Source organism: Anomalospiza imberbis, chromosome Z (genome assembly GCF_031753505.1).
Source record: "Anomalospiza imberbis isolate Cuckoo-Finch-1a 21T00152 chromosome Z, ASM3175350v1, whole genome shotgun sequence".
Classification (NCBI taxonomy): Eukaryota; Metazoa; Chordata; class Aves; order Passeriformes; family Viduidae; genus Anomalospiza; species Anomalospiza imberbis.
Genome location: NC_089721.1, coordinates 59,611,737 through 59,628,202, shown reverse-complemented (window position 1 = coordinate 59,628,202; position 16,466 = coordinate 59,611,737). Strand labels below are relative to the sequence as shown.

General features: G+C 37.7%; 2 protein-coding genes across 3 annotated transcripts in view; one reads left to right on the top strand and one right to left on the bottom strand.

The window, feature by feature from the left end:
* The window catches only part of GTF2H2 (general transcription factor IIH subunit 2), a 459,966-nt gene that overhangs the window by 24,580 nt on the left and 418,920 nt on the right, over window positions 1-16,466 (top strand). The gene's annotated exons all lie outside the window — the stretch shown is intronic.
* RNF38 (ring finger protein 38) overlaps window positions 1-16,466 on the bottom strand; it is a 110,233-nt gene that overhangs the window by 4,971 nt on the left and 88,796 nt on the right. For both annotated transcript variants that reach the window (XM_068176737.1, XM_068176738.1), the window contains 7 exons: window positions 16,055-16,225; window positions 11,889-12,059; window positions 10,119-10,280; window positions 7,153-7,259; window positions 5,535-5,619; window positions 3,938-4,059; window positions 3,520-3,619 (listed from right to left, as the gene is read on the bottom strand). In XM_068176737.1, coding sequence (XP_068032838.1) covers window positions 3,520-3,619; window positions 3,938-4,059; window positions 5,535-5,619; window positions 7,153-7,259; window positions 10,119-10,280; window positions 11,889-12,059; window positions 16,055-16,225 — 918 coding nt within the window. The remainder of the gene's footprint in view (window positions 1-3,519; window positions 3,620-3,937; window positions 4,060-5,534; window positions 5,620-7,152; window positions 7,260-10,118; window positions 10,281-11,888; window positions 12,060-16,054; window positions 16,226-16,466) is intronic.

The window sequence follows — 16,466 nt, the reverse complement described above, 5'->3', positions numbered from 1 at the left end:
ATCTGCTTTAACTTTAGTTGCATTATTGTGTCTCCTGGCATTTCATATGACTCTTGGACACCAAAGAGGAATGAGGGGGACGTAATATTGTAATACTGACCTTCTAACTTGCCACTCTTCCAGGCAGACCTAATTTTGTGCTGTAACTACAGAGTGCTGCACAATGAATTGATTTTTTAAAAATATTTTATAGAAATTTATAGTTAAAGTGAACTGCATATAGAATAACAAAACTATAGGGCTACTAGAATCCTCTAAAAACCACTGCACTACATTGGTGTTAGTCTATCAGAAATAAGTTGCAGTACAGTTACAGTTTGTCTTTTCTTATATATAATACAGCATTTCCTAGTATGTTAAATATAAAGGCAGGTTGTCCTTTTAACATTGTTCTCAACCCTCAAGGTGAAGACAGATCATGGTGTCAAGCTCTGTTTTGGAATGATGACTTTTATTTTATAGAAGAATGCATTTCTCATATGTTCATACTTGACTAGAAGAGGATATAGGGTAAGAAGGAGCCAAATACGGTGAAGCATGGGAACTGGAATATTACAAAAATTGAAAGGATAACCTGTCTCTTTTAAATTCTTTTGTTTCCTCCACTGTATTATATCTTCTCTTGTTAAGTCTTAGAGTTTAAGTAGGGAAGTATTTTAGCTGAAGTGGGCTACTTAATGCACTGTTACAGAACATTTCCTCTTACTTCCTTGCCATCTAAAAAGACAGTACTGTCACATGTTCCATGCATACACAAAACACAAGCCACAAAACATTTTTAGATAGTTTTTTTTATTTTGCCATCATCACCAACAGGCAACCCAGGAAGAGTATTTTTAAAGTACTCAGTTGAATCACTAACTTTTTACTTCCATCTTTCACTAAAGTGACATATGGTGGAACTTAAAAAAAAATTAATTTGACTCCATTGTTCTAGAAATAGTCCTAGATAACAAATACACTCTTCAAAGAAATGAGATTAAATTAGTAAAAAATAGTGACTAACCAATAATTTTTTTGTCTACTTAGTGGAATAACATTACAAATACTGAAAGCTACAATTTTAACTTTCCCTTGTAGAATTTATGAACATGATGTTGACTGGATGATGTGAATTAGGTAGATGAGGACTTAATTATACAATCAAGATACATTAAAAAAAGCACTCAAATTCATAAAAAATGGACAGAAGCAAAACTAAAGCACAAGATATTTTCCAGCTATTATCACTTCCAGATGTTAGCTTCTAAACTGCAACCAAGTTTAGACAGAAGCAGTAACTGAAACAGACTGCTGTTACAGGTTATTCGTTACAGCTTCCAAAGCAAAATAGTCTTTATTTGCATATACCATCTTTGTACCACTGTAACTGAGCCCACATGGTGTAAAAGTAGTGTATTAGTGAACCTACACTAGGATGGTTTAACATTGTCTATCTTGTTTTGCACTCAGCTCTGGAATGACAATGTCAATACAAGTTCTACTAGGTTTAACTGCACCCCTCTACATTTTGTTTGCCTATCTTGCACCTCATTCTAAAGACAATTTTAAGAAAATACTACAGGTGAAGATCTGTTAGAAAATGTAGATTCTAAGATGGGACAGGAACATCAACAAAATTATTTCACTGCTAGAATAGTACGCTATGATTATGAAAACTGACTAAACAAAATTTGTTTTTTTCACTTTGCAGTTCCAAATTCTATTGCCAGTTCATTAGCAATTGAAAGGACTAACTCTTAACTTCTAAAGTAACACACTGAGTCCAAAAGAGATTAACGCAACATGCTTGTCTGACTCCTGAGTGGGATGTCAGGTAAGAAAGGGACATTAAACAAAAGGACAAACACACATAGTACTTTCCTGATGTGTTCCTCTAACTTCCAGAAATCTGCAGATTGGGGGTTCTATGAATCAGAGGTATATTTTTTTTTTTGCATTAATAGCCTGGAAAGAACTGTCCTTAAAAAATCCACATAATAAACCTATAGCATCCACTATCTCACAAGCTATGTCAGATGACATTTTCTTTTTGTTTCCCTTTCTTTCCATAAAGTGGAGAGAATACTATCCCTGGATACTCACTGTCCACACCACAACTGACTTAGAGGGCTTCATGCAATTAAACATTGACACATGTAGCATGGACGCTGCTTGAGAACAGAAGGGGGACATTGAAGACACCACTTTGATACATACAGACTCTACTCTGAATTTGTAGTAAGTGAAGAAAACTGCATATGTCTAACAGAGGAAAACTTATAATGTTATGTGGAGTCTGTGCACGTGGCTTCTTCGTATGACAATAAAACAACCAGGTGTTTAAATTACTCTTGCTGAGTCTTAAGCCTGTGAATTCAGATGCTTTTGGACCATTTCTACCAAAAATTATGAGTATTACAAGCAATTACACTGGTCCTATATTTTGTAGGAACTTTACACTTAGACTACTATGGGTATTGTAGCCAAAGGGCAATTTGACATCCCCTTTTGTCAAATCCTTCTCATTCTTCTTGGGATCTTCTTAGGAAAAAAATCACTGTCAATACTGACTTGATTTTTTTCATTGTCTGCACTGCATATTTTAGCACTTGTCTAAGATATGATGCCATATTTATGATGCCACAAAGGCAAGGGGGTTTTATTTCTTTTTCCAAAACAACAAACACCATCTGTAATTTTCTAGGGACCATATCAACATAAGATCACTGCAGTTTCCAAGGTTCCACACAACAGACTAAATGGATTAAAGCTGAATAGAATAAAATAGTTAAAAAACTGAGGCAAGATGGGAATCAATGCCTTGCTGGCAGTAGATCTGGCTCAGTGCAGCCTGTAGAAATGTCCGCCATAATCTACTTGTATTTCTTGCTCTTCTCACCTTCTGCACAGCTGTTATGTAATCAGAGCTCTTACTGGGCAGTCCTGATTCTTAAGCCTTTCTTTTTTGCTCAAATCCTCTTCGCTGGGTACATTATTTTGTACAACTGTAGTTTCTATTTGTATATACTACATTTCTGTGTATATGCATATACATAAATGTACATATGTAACCCACTTCATTTGCCCCAGAAACCAACATTAACAGCAAAGTGGGGAAGGAAATGTGTTGGTACTCATTCTTGCTAGGCAAGGTATGTAAAACAATTGAAAAGCCACCATCATCATCGAACTCTATATCATGCCTCCTACATTATTTCCTTTTGCTCAAATGTTCTTTAATGTTGTGTATTACTCAAATGCACAGTTATTGTTCTAAGCAAATAGAAAACACAGTAAGAGCTGTCAATGAAAACAACTGTATTCATATTAATTTTCCATTGTGCCAAATATTGTGAAGAAACAGTCTTTATAATTATTAGAATAATATACTATCTAGGCAGTGTTTCCATTCTGCTGGCATTTCTATGTATCAGAAACACAAAATGACAAAATGAAGCCTAACAGGAAAATATCCCCACCCACTCCTAATAAAACTACATAATCAATTTCATCTAAGATAGGATTACTTTTTCTTACCTTCAGCCATTTATCAACACACTTGGCATGGAACTCGTGGTTACAGGGTAAGACTCTAAGTAGCTGCCTTGACTCAAAATCACACATGCACACCACACATCTAAAAAAGACAATGAAGTTCAAATGTATCTGCTATGTAAGAACAACAAATATGCAATTCCATACAAAACCTTACAGGTATGATTGCAACAAGTAGCTACTTTACTCCTTCAGTAGCTACTGTGATCTACATCTGACAATGGAAACTGAGAATTGACTGTGGGGTTCTATGGGTGTTTTGTTGGTTTTTTTATTTACTGTGCTTTCACATCACAAATCAAGTATTCTTGCTCTTCTCACCTAGCTGTGACTGCAAGTTAAAGAAATGAAAATCAAGCCACCTATATTATGGATCCTTGAAAGAGACCAATATACTTACAATGTCTGCTCTGACTGGTGATTGTTTGGATTGAACCTGTAGGATGGAAGCTGCTCAATGTCTGCTTTTGTTAATCCCCGTGGTTTGGCTTCTCCCAGACGTTCTGCTAAATTCAGCAGTGCCTGCAATACATGGAAACTAGACATTTAAAAATTCACTGATCAAAGAGGCTCTGGTTCCATTAGTGTTGGGCACTACCATCACATCTCACTACACCAGCTGCTAGCACAAAACACCCTTCTATCAAGAAATGTTTAGAACCTTAGTTCTCCCACACAATACAAGCTCCTTGGAAAGTCTTTCAGAGCTTAACCATCTTTGCAATTATGTAAGGTATTATCTCTGGGATTTCAATACCCACTTCCCAAGGACCCAATTTCCAATTAGTCCCATGACTGCACACACAGCTCAATAAATCGCTTCTGAGGGATCGCCTCTCCCTGCTGTGAAATTAACAGTGCCAGTAACCAGAAAGAAATTGTCAATTTCTTTCATAGAATATGTGAATTTGGTCTTGTGAGAGAAATCATAAATTTAATGGGACAGTTTATGATTCCCACTCCATGTCTTGGGGTAGGTGAATTAAAATACGGAGATTTTATCCTCAATCTGAAAAACAAATACATATCATCAAACTTTAAGCACTTTTTTGGCTGCTAATTTTTATGTTAATTTTCTGTAAGCCAACTATTGCAACTAAAATCCTTTCATGTATATAATTTGCAATCTGTCATGTATTTAACTCACACTCCTTCATGAGGTGCCTAAGAAATGACATCAGTGTGATAGACAATCAATGCAGAGAAAAGATCCTATGAAAGCTCCAAATGGTACTGATTTCTTACAGTACTGAACCTAGGGCCCAAATTCTCAGAAGACACTGCTGTTTCTGAACCACCACACAAGTTATTACAGAAGTGTTCATTGTTAAACTGAAGATGTGCAACTACATAGGTATCTTAACGAGAGTACAGGCAAAGAGATGCGAAAGTCACGGTTATGGATGACTAACTCAAGAGAAATCAAATGGAATCCACTAGCTTCAGAACCAGCAAAGAAACAACAGCTGGAACAGTCCCATAATTATCTAGAATATTTAAGAGGGTTCTGCATTTCTAGATGTGAATTACCATCCCCTCCAGAGGGTGAGAAGAAAAGGCAGTAAGGCAATTTTATAAACATAATGTTTAGATTAATTAATCCTATGATATTAAAACTACTCTGAAAGTTACACTCATAAAACCAGTAACTTACCCTTTTCTTTTGAAAGTGTTTCACTTCTGTTTGGTATTTAAAATCAATTAAATTTTGAAAGGAGAAAAGTAGCATGGAGAACATAAAAGTTGAACAATTTAATGATTACTAGCCTGGAAAGGTGAATTCTGGGAAAGAGCAATAGACAAGAAAGAAAGCTAAACACTTCTAATATTCAGTATTATAAAAAAAATCTGAAAGGACAATTTTTGGATTCTGTCTTCACAGTCACTACATTTATTTGAAAAGCAAAACCAAGATTAAAAGCAAAATATAATAAAATTGTATCAATTGCTTGAGCTAACATCTGTTCTTTAAAGGTAGTTGTAGTTCACACACCAACCTCATAGTTTTCTACCTCTCCATCTTCCACATCCAACTCAAAGCTGAAAGCGGGTCCAACTGCCGGTGGCACTGGGAGCATTGATCTACCACAAGAGCAAACAAGGATAACGTTCAGCATCTTGCTGAAGGAAAGCACAGAAACATCTGGTAGAGGTAATCTTCCTGATGCCTCTCAAATCAACATGTTCTCAGAACTGGCAAAAATGTTCTGTTTGAAGTCAAGAACAGACATTTGAAGTGAAAGAGTCAAAGGAAAATGCTTTTTCTGCTACTTTCTTATATTGGGAGTGCTGACTTATTAACTGCATGCTTCACTTGATACTTTTAACCAAGCTCAGCTTTATTACAAAAATTAATCTCTTAATTATCACAGACTACGGAGAACTAAAACTGACAAAAAATTGACATTATGGTTTTAAATATGTTTTATTTCCTTAAGTGGATAGAAGACCATCAAAGAGGAATACTAAGTCCATTTAGATCTCCATCATAAAAGTCCTGCAACTTCTGCAAGCCTACAATACATAATGAAGATAAATAGGATTTGCTACTGGACAAACCTATCCTGAAGACAAGCACAAATTCACTTTCTCATGTACTGTGATGTTGGTAAAAGCAGAATCCCTTCAGACTGAGAGATCAAAGAGATGTTTTTCTGGTTGTACATTCAGTAAGTCTTTTTACCCCTCCCCCCAAGGTAGTACAATGGGCCAAAACTTCATCCACAGACATGGAAATCACAAACTGAAAAGCACTAATATAGCAGAATCAGGAATTACTGTGCCACATCATGTCCTCAATGAATAGGCAAGAAGCTATGACACTACCCTCAGACTGCAAGATGAAAAGTTGAACAACTTCGCTGAATCAGGTTTCTGGTGCCATTTTCATGCCGCGTCTGATGTTGCACAGAGAGAATCTACAGATCTGGTGTCAGTGCTTGATTATTTCTTTGTCAATGTCACCTCTGCCACCAGAAACTTAATCTTTGTTTTCCAAACATTTAATTCTTCTAATACAGAACACAGAAGACTAATACATCTTATGTCATAGACCCAAACTCTCTTCCAGAGAGTCTACCATAACACACTACAGATAATTCCTAAATGTTAATTGTCCCACATCTTTTCCAGAAACAGCTAATCAGAGGCAGAACAGAAATGTGACAGCTGTGAGAGAGTAGAACTTCAGCCAATTAAGAGTAACACATCACCAAAGTCTCCACTCTTGTGTTTTATGATTAAGAACAAAACCAAATTAGTTTATTCTGTAAGTGAAGACACCTACAACTTGATCCTACAGTGTAACTATGCCTCTGTAAGAGTATCATAGAACTGATTATGATTTAAAATCTGTTGAAGATTTTACCAAGAGTTCAGAAACAAAAGGCTACTGTGCCTCAAAATACCTACAAAACTACACTGGACAAAAACTGTTCACTTGTATTTTTCCTTGCTCAGTGGTGTTGGTTATTAAAAGTTTACACAGAAATGGAAGTTCTCCTCTGAGACAGGTGAAATATGCCTGGTCTCTGGTAGAATCCAACCATAAAAAGTGCCAAGATGCTTTCTGACTTCTTAATAGCCTACATGGAAGCAAATGTACTTTTCACTTACAGCACATAAGGTAATAGGCTGGGATGGTAAGGGTGTGGTGGTATTGGCTGCTGTGATCGGTATCTGCTGCGCCCTGTGAGTCTTCGAGGCATAAAAGATGGGTAAGGCTGCAAGAAAGAAGAAAATAAGCTTCAACTGAAACTTGTGTCCAGTTCTGGGCTCCCAGCACAAGACAACATGGACATACTGGAGAGAGTCCAACAAAGGGTCACTAAGATGGGACTGGAGCATCTCACGTGTGCTAAAAGGCTGAAACAACTGAGCTTGTTCAGGCTGGAGAAGAGAGGGCTCAGGGGGATCCTATCAATGTATATAAATACCTGAAGGGAGGGTGCAAAGAAGACAGAGCCAGGCTCTTTTCAGTGGTACCCAGTGGCAGGACTGGAGACATTGGGCACAGACTGAAACACAGGAGGCTCCATCTGAACATCAGGAAACATTTCTTTACTCTGAGGGTGACTGAGCACTGGCACAAGTAACCCAGGGAGATGGTGGAGTCTCCCTTCCTGGAGATACTCAAAAGCTGGCTGGACATAGTCCTGGAAACCCAGTTTTAGGTGGCCCTGCTTGACCAGATGACCTCCCTTCCTACCTTATCCAATCTGTGAGCCCATGATTTGACATTTTCTATTCTTAATCAATAATGAAATAATTAAATCCACTTTCAATAAAGCTTTGTTTAAAAAATTCAGCCTCTGCTAAAATCCAACAGAATCTCAGCCTCAATTTGAAATTACTATTCCCATCTATAATATACAATCATATCAATTCATGTGAAAAAGTGGAAATATACAACAGAAATCCTTACAAGTTCTTGTGTGTTTAGTCTACAGTTAGGATAGTTTAGGAAACAGGACATGAATTGCTGAACCTCTTGTAAATATAAAAGGCTCAGGCGCTATTATTATACAGGCCTGTGCATAAGCAGTTGAATAAAGAAGCCCTTAAAAAACTCTTTAAAAATGAGAATTAAAAAAAAAATCTTAAAAAAACCCTCTAACTTTTAAGCAATGCTATATACTTATATTTAGGCTTAAAGGCTTGAAGCCTTTCAGGTGTAAGTAGAAGGTTTAATCAGTACAATTTCTGCAGCTGGACCGCACGTGGAGAGACACTCAAGCCCAAAGTTTCAAGGCATTCATTCCACGGATAAATCGGGGCGCTTTTTGTCATCTTTTACTAAAATGTTTTTGTATTTTCTACAATTAATGTTTTTGACTTTTCTACAATATTCATGTATCCCTATTAAACTCATATTTGAGGGCCTTTTTTTTTTGAAACAAAGGACACTTTAAGCCTTTACTAACATGTTTTTCTTCTTACATGTTTGAAATTTGAAAGCACAAGAGCCCAACACCCCCAATGACTAACCTAAAACCCCCTAATTTTACAACAGAAACATTATAATTAGGTAGCCACAGTCATACATAAAATTAACATATGAATATTAGCATAAGAACAATGCAAAAGAGCTAGGCTCCTTTTGGTTGAAGTCTCAAACTAGACATATGAAATATTAATTTTACTGTTTTGTGAATTCTGCAATCCAAAAATGTAATTAGAAACTGTTGTGTTCACTGAATGAAAAATAATCAGAAATGTAGCTATTCCATTCTAATGTTAATGCAAATAAAGCTTTGTAAAGCTTTAGTATTACTTAATAAAAGGCCACATAGTTACTTGTAGTATGTCTCTATTCTACTCTTTAGCAATAAACAACACAGAGCTGAAGCATCAGAGAGGACAAATGCTACTATCTGCAGAAATGGTTATTATGTTTCTTATCTACTTTAACAACCAAACTTAAAAATGAAGAAGTCTGACTCCAAGCAAAATATGCATGATTAGACTAGTTCATCTAACAAGCATACTGAATAAAATATAAGCAGTTTATGGAAGCTTTCAAATGTCCTGGACTCCAGAGTGTTTCATAGTACCTGAAAACTTCATGGAAAATCTGTACACCTTTAGATTAAGAGTAAGTTGGTCACTTTTTGAAATGGTGGACATTTACTTGAACCTTTACGAAAACTGCAAGCAACCATTCAACTAGATTCTGTGATTTCAAGAAGAATAATTGAAGACAACATATCTGTATATTCCGCAGCTGCAGGGCCTAAAATTTAATTATTATTTAAAATTTAAATGACAATATGCCCCTAAAACCACTGACAACTTGATGTACGTGTCAAACAATAAAAATTTTCAGCACCTAAACTTGGGATCTAGCTATTTCTCCCAGCATCACACAGGCAGGAGAGGGGGCCTGCACAAAACCACAACAACAACAACAACAACAACAAAACCCTGACACATCTCAGGCCTAGTATAATTGCAGATTGAAGTACAAGACAAAGATCCTAGAAGCAGCACCACTGGACACACCACAGAAGCACACGATTCAACAAAATTCAACACAGACTTTATCCTGCACCACTTTTAATTTTATTTTGTGCTGCTGCAGTTGAACTGCCTGTCGATCCCCTGAAAGCTGAGTTAAATCAAGCTTTATAACATGGCTATCTTTATAATATATGGTGTGGTCTAAATTATGGAAGCACTCTACAACTGCTTAAAGAGAACTGGTTTTAAAGCATTCTGGCTTTCCTGAGCTGTGGAAACTCAACATATGATAAAGAATTAACTAAAAGTGACAACAGTTTTTCTGAGCTGTACTAACCAATACCTGCAATAGTAGTCCTGGACTATGTGACAACATAGAAAGTTTTCTAAGTAAATGCTGCTGCACTCTGCAAATAATGTTACTGAAAATTATTTGCTGGTGTCATTAAATTACCCTAAACTTAATTAACTTAGGCTTAAAGAAAATTCCACAATACGCAGCTATTCCAATAATGGAACATGATTGCAAAAGTGTGACTTTTTCAACAAATTGTACTACAGAATAAAGATCAAGAATATCAATGCAGTATGAAAGAGAATGTAGCACAGAAAACAATACTTACTACCCCAAATGACACCTCCTGGTGTAATGGATCATGGGCTAAGAATTGAAGAGGAGCTGAGGGAGGCAAGGTTGGTGGATGTGCTGAGGGAGGGTATGTAAAACCTCCTACAGGAAGATGTTCGCCAAGCAATTCTACATCATTTTCTATCCTTTGAAGTGGCTACAAAAAAACCAGAGACAGTCTTTGTTGCAATAACAGAGATGAAATTTTTTCCCCAGTAAAGAACTGCAGTCCCAGCTGTATATTCTGTGCTGCCATGATCAATTTTATAGTAATTCTGTGACCAATTCCTAGGTCATTAACACTACCCAGAAAAGCAAAGACAACACTACACATTTGATATAAATTCACCTTTTCCAGCTAGCCATGCTTATAGACCAGGAATTTATGCGATTTAGCAAATATAGGAGTGGCTGTAATTTCCTGTATCTTGCATTTTTCAGGACAAATATTTGCTCTCCTTCTTGCCAGGCTGCTCTCACTGTATAACTATGCGAGAAAAAAAAATAAACAACCATAGACAAGAACTGAAATTGTGCCAGAAGACTGAAAAATGCAGGGGAATCATGATGATTCCAGTAGATTAAACTGATGATGATATCCAGAAAGCAAGCAGATGCTTTCCTAGGAGGTTCATGCTAGCAGTCCTGAGGTTTTGGAAGCATGGGATTCCAGACTGGTTTTGTTGCTAGTCAAATCTATTATATGAGGTTCAAAAGTGCCCAAGAAATAACCAGGAATTCTCATTGTTTCACAAATACACCATTCTGTTATTGACACTGAATTCCACCATTTCAAGAAATTCAGCTAAGAAAGTCACCTTGTGGAACCAAAGGAATATACTGTTTTCCTGTAATACAGAACAAGATATTCTTAAACCACTATGGTGCAGGGTTTTTGGCAGAGCTGAAAGCAGACAGGCAAGCCTAGTTAAAAACCTAAGTAAGCAACTCAAAGTAAAACATGAGTCCATGAATTTTCTAAAGCTAAGTCTCGCAAAGATTTCTACCACAAAAACCCACTTTGTTAGGATGATGGAAATTGTTCTCTCATCACTGTAATTAAGTGACTAACATCCTATCCACAACAGAGACACAGCATGAAGGAGTCTCAGCAGTGTTTTTAATAATAAAGCTATATCCTATTTCTGTGTTACTGAAATATCTGCATCTTATACTCACCAGGGCAAACAAATGGATAAGTACTCAGATAACCACACAGAAAGAGTGATAGGCCAGAACTGTAAATCTGATTTCCCCCTAAATCCAAAAGAGGGTCATATTTTCCTGTGTTTGCATAGTCCATTTCACTAAGCCAAATCTGCTTAAGCAATATCAGTAACTTTCATAAGAGTAAAGAAAATGTCCTAGGAAAAGGACTGGTTATTTAAAAATTAATGAAGAACGAATACAAAAGAAACATGTAATAAAAGCCACACTCTGTGCCTTTTTCTCTGCTAAGCTTTTCTCTGAGATGCTTACTATGCTTACACAACCTCCTCTGGATTCTATTCTGCTTCCTGGGAAAGAAATACCTGATAGTGAAGGAAATACCCATCTTTCTGAGAGAAGTAAAAGCGTATGGACAAACAGCACAGGCAATGACAAAATCTGAAGTGAAAAACTGAACTTCAGAAGTATTTTTTCATCTTCATAGCAAGTGGTTACAATTTGAAAGAAAATCCTTGTTTCTTCAATCAGGTATCAGTACCATGTGCCCATCCAGCCCACCAGTTCTACTGAGAGTGGGGTAAGAAGCATTACTTACCGACCGTGACTGTTGTGCTTGGAAAGGAACAAATTGTCCTGGAGGAGGTAAGTGAGGAGGGTGGTGTGTACAGATATGAGGAGGATGCAAAAGGAATGGGTCACTAGAAATGAGGGGTGGAAATGCTGCATATGGTACAGGTAGGTGCTGGACTGAGCACGCCTGAAGCACCTGAAATAAAATGAAAACAATACATTTTTGTAGCACAAACATTCCCCACACAATGTTCCATATTCTATGTGTTTATTATGTAAAGATGTAAGTGCAACAGAACGGTTCTTTAGCCTTGCTGAAAAAGCCTCTAAAATACACATAAATAATAACTCATTCAAATACTCCAGAACAGTGATTACTACAGAACAGGCTTTAGGAAGCAGCATAGTATGACATCTGCTAGGTGCTCATGAGGTCACCAGGAGACTGGATTTTCAATACTCCAGGACCAGACAGGCTCCTAAGTGATGAACAGATACAGTTATCCTAGTTAAGTTTGATTTTTCCCACATACCATCATCAAAAGAACACGTCAAAGCAATGGTCTTGCAAACACTGTAAGCTCTAGATGCAAATAAGGGACTCAGCTGTCAGACTGTGCCTAAAGACCTCTGTTGCCTCACATACTATGAACAATTCATACAGTCTCCTTCGTTTTGCACTTTTGGGTGAGTCCTATGCTCTAAAAGCAGCTCCCTAGTGACAGATACTACAGGAAATAGCTCTTTTTCTCTCCTCCTTTAAAATGCTGATAAAAAAGAAACTTTTGGCACTAATGTTTGAACAATAAAATGCTGAAAGTACTGCAGGGGAACAGGAATGCATTTTGTGTCATTGTTCAATTTTACTTCCACCTTACTATATGGAGGAGCAAGGAACCTGCCATCTCCTTTTTGCTGCACTTTAATCCATTATGAGAATGTCAGGCATTTCTTTTACACCTTTAACAATTACAAGAGCATTTAATTAAGATATTCATTATCAAATCTTGAAAAGAAAGATTACCCAGTTTTGATATCTCACTTTTTTTTTCTTATTAGTTATGTCACACAGCATACATTTACATATTGACTATAATAGCATAAAATGGTAAAAGGAATTAATTTAAAATTAGATTTCAGTAGTGGAAGTGAAACGATCATCTCAATTTGCTATGATCATGACCAAGCATAAACCTCCAAATGCACCAAAATACTAGTAGATTAATTTGATCCAACTATTATTTTTAATTTAAATACAGACTACTCTTTACTCTCAGTTACTACATCATTCTTCTAAAAAATAAATACCATAAACAAGTGTTTCTATAGTTATAACGTATTTTTATTGTATTTTACTAAATCGAAAAATGTCCTCTGAAATAGCTGAAGATAAATTTGCAGGTAGAACATCTCACAGTTTTCTTCAAATCATGAGATTCTTTGGGAAACACTGAAATAGGATTCTACATGGTAAAGATTACCATAGCTCCTATATATGTTTGATTTGTGCTATGCCCATGTCACTTTTTAAAGCCAGAGCACATGAGGTGACACTAACTTCCAAGCAGAAAAAATGAAAATTACCTGTTTATTCATTCAAGCTTTTAAAAAAGTTCTTCAATTTGGACATACCATAGAATGACCTGGGTTGGAAGGCACCTTAAAGATCATTTCGTTCCAAATCCCCTGCCACGGGAAGGGATACCTTTCACTAGACCAGGTTGCTCAGAGCTTCATCCAACCTGGCCTTGAACACTTTCAGGGATATGGCATCCATAACTTTTCTGGGCAACCTGTTCCAGTGCCTCACCACCCTCACAGTACAGAGTTTTTTTTTTCCTAATATATAATTTAAACCTACTCTTTTTCAGTTTAAAACCATTTCCCATCTTGTTCTGTCACTACATGCCTTTGTAAAAAGTCTCGGTCCACTATTCTTGTAGGCTCCCTTCAAGTATTGGAATTAGGGTACCCCAAAGCCTTCCCTTTTCCAGGCTGAACAAACCCAATTCTCTCAGCCTTTTATCACAGGAGAGGTGCTCCATCCCTCTGACCATCTTGGTCTCTCTTCTCTGGACTCACTCCAGCAGGTCCATGACCTTCCTGTGCTGGGACCCCAGAGCTGGATGCAGGGTTCCAGGTGGGCTCTCACCAGAGCAGAGCAGAGGGGCAGAATCCCCTCGCTCCCCTGCTGCCCACGCTGCTTTGGATGCAGCCCAGGACACGTTTGGCTTTCTGGGCTGGGAGTGCCCATGGCTGGGTCATGTCCAGCCTCTCACCCACCAGCACCCCCAAGGCCTTCTCACAGGGCTGCTCTCCATCTGTTCATGCCACAGCCTGTGTTGGTACAACCCAGGTGCAGCATTTTGTGTTTGGTCTTGTTACACCTCATGAGATTTCACACCAGCCCATTCTCAAGCTTGTCTATGTCCCTCTGGATGCCATCTTAGTCTCTGAAGAACTTTTAAAACTGATTAAGGTATTTAATAAATGGCATTTGTTTACTTCATAGTTATGCATGCAGTGAGATAGACAAATATTGTGAAAATAACAAAAGGAAACTGGGAAGTTCACAGATTAAGCTGGTGATCAAGGTCATGTGCTGGAGGGCAGGTGCTACCTTGAGATGTATTTTTATAGCCTGGAGAAATTGGCTGACAGGAACTATTTAAAGTTCAAAGGCAAACATGAAGTCTGGCACTGGAAGAGAGTAACTCCCAAGAGTAACTCTGAGACAAATTGGTAGCAGTCAGATTTGCAGAAAAAAAAATGGGGCTGTAGTGGACACATACAGAGTACCCACCGTGTACTCAGCCAAAAAGGCCTATGGCATGCATGGCTAAGAAAGCAACTGGTAAAACTAGTGAAGTGATTCTGCCCCTCCATTCAGAAACTATGATATTTATCTCAAGTCCTGGGCCCAGTTTTGGGCGTTCCAGTGCCAAACATAGAATAGACAATGACAACATGATGACAAGGTCTTGGTGAAACTTACAATGACCGGTGACTTGGAGAGAACTGCATAAAAGAGGTGGCAGAACTAGCTGGACTGGTTCTTCTTTAAAAAGAGAAAAGTAAGCAAATACCTTACCCCTGTGTGTAACTACTTCCTGAGAGTGGACAGGAAGAATCCAAGACCTCCTCAAGAAGCAAAGTGAAAGAGCACAAGACCAATGGGACAAAGATGCAACAAAGAAAACTCAACCACACATACAGAGGAAATTCTTTATCACAAGGACAGTCAAATGCTGAAGCAGAAACAGGCACTGTGAAATCTCCACACTTGGAAGTTGGTACTGCAGCAGGTAGATCGCTAGACAACCTCCATAGTCCCCTCTTAACTTAAAACTATTCCTCAATTTTATGCTTTAACAGAAGAAAGCATAAAGTCTGCCTGCTGATACTACAGAAACCTAACTGTTTATATTCATTTGTAGTGGATCTTTTCTCTCAACACACTTGATTAACAGTTGTACATTCAAAACAAAAACCAGAGCTTTACTCCTATATGTATTAAAAGGACAACTGCATTACTGAATTACAAAACCTTTTATGAATTTCACAGATAATATACCTATTCAAAGCATAGGGTAAGATTATTAGTATGGGTTGGATGGATTTCCCTAAGCCCCAGTACAGTTTCAGATTTTTCTCTGTTGTTTTTCAGGATGTTGCTTTTTTCCTTGCTGAATTTACTTTGTAAATTTTGTTCCAGTCTCTGGGTACTCAGATTCTGAGGTTGCTTTGTTCCACTACCACCACCAGTAAGCAGAAGAAAAAGCCTGTCTCTCATGCTGCTTCAGGGATACACACCAGCTTATATAACAGATTTTCACCAATTTGACAGGTAAGGAATAGATTCTCACAACTGCTCCAGACTAACCAGCACCATGCCACAGACCTTGTTGCCTCTCATGGGGATAAATGGCACCTGGGCATGATAAACGCAGATTACCCTTACTCTTCAATGACCACCCTAAAGAAATAGATGGGTCATATCAAGGGTCACAGGCTTATTCATGTCACAGAATGCACCTCAGGAAAAGCAAAGTTACGCACTGCTGGCAGAGATCAACATTATACCAACATCAAAAGTGTTCACTAGATGCTGTATATAGTACTGTGTATGACATTTTAGACTTGTACTAGAAAAATAGATTGAAGCTGGTGTCATTAGAGAGACACACTTACTGGGGGAGGCACACTGCAAACTGGAAGGTGCTGGCCACTGAAAACCACTGAGCACCCTGGGACCTGTTGCGTGCTGCAGGCTGGAATGTGCTGGCCTGTGCAAAGCGATGGTATCCCATGTGGAGCCACAGTTGTCACTGTGTATGAAACAGGAACTGTGCCCTGATGGATCTGCAGCAAAAGGAAAAGAAAATGTATTTAGTAACTTACTGCAAAGACTTAACACTGTTGTACAGCACAGTAAGATAACAAGTTTTACTTACACATCAGAAAAATAATATATTCACAAAGGAAGTGTAATAGGAGGTACATGGTTGTCATTTCTGTTCATTAAAATGTTTTAATCAATGGAATATTATTTATTGATCAGAATTTCTGGGCAAGAGGGATCTCTCAGCTTAACATGTTAAAA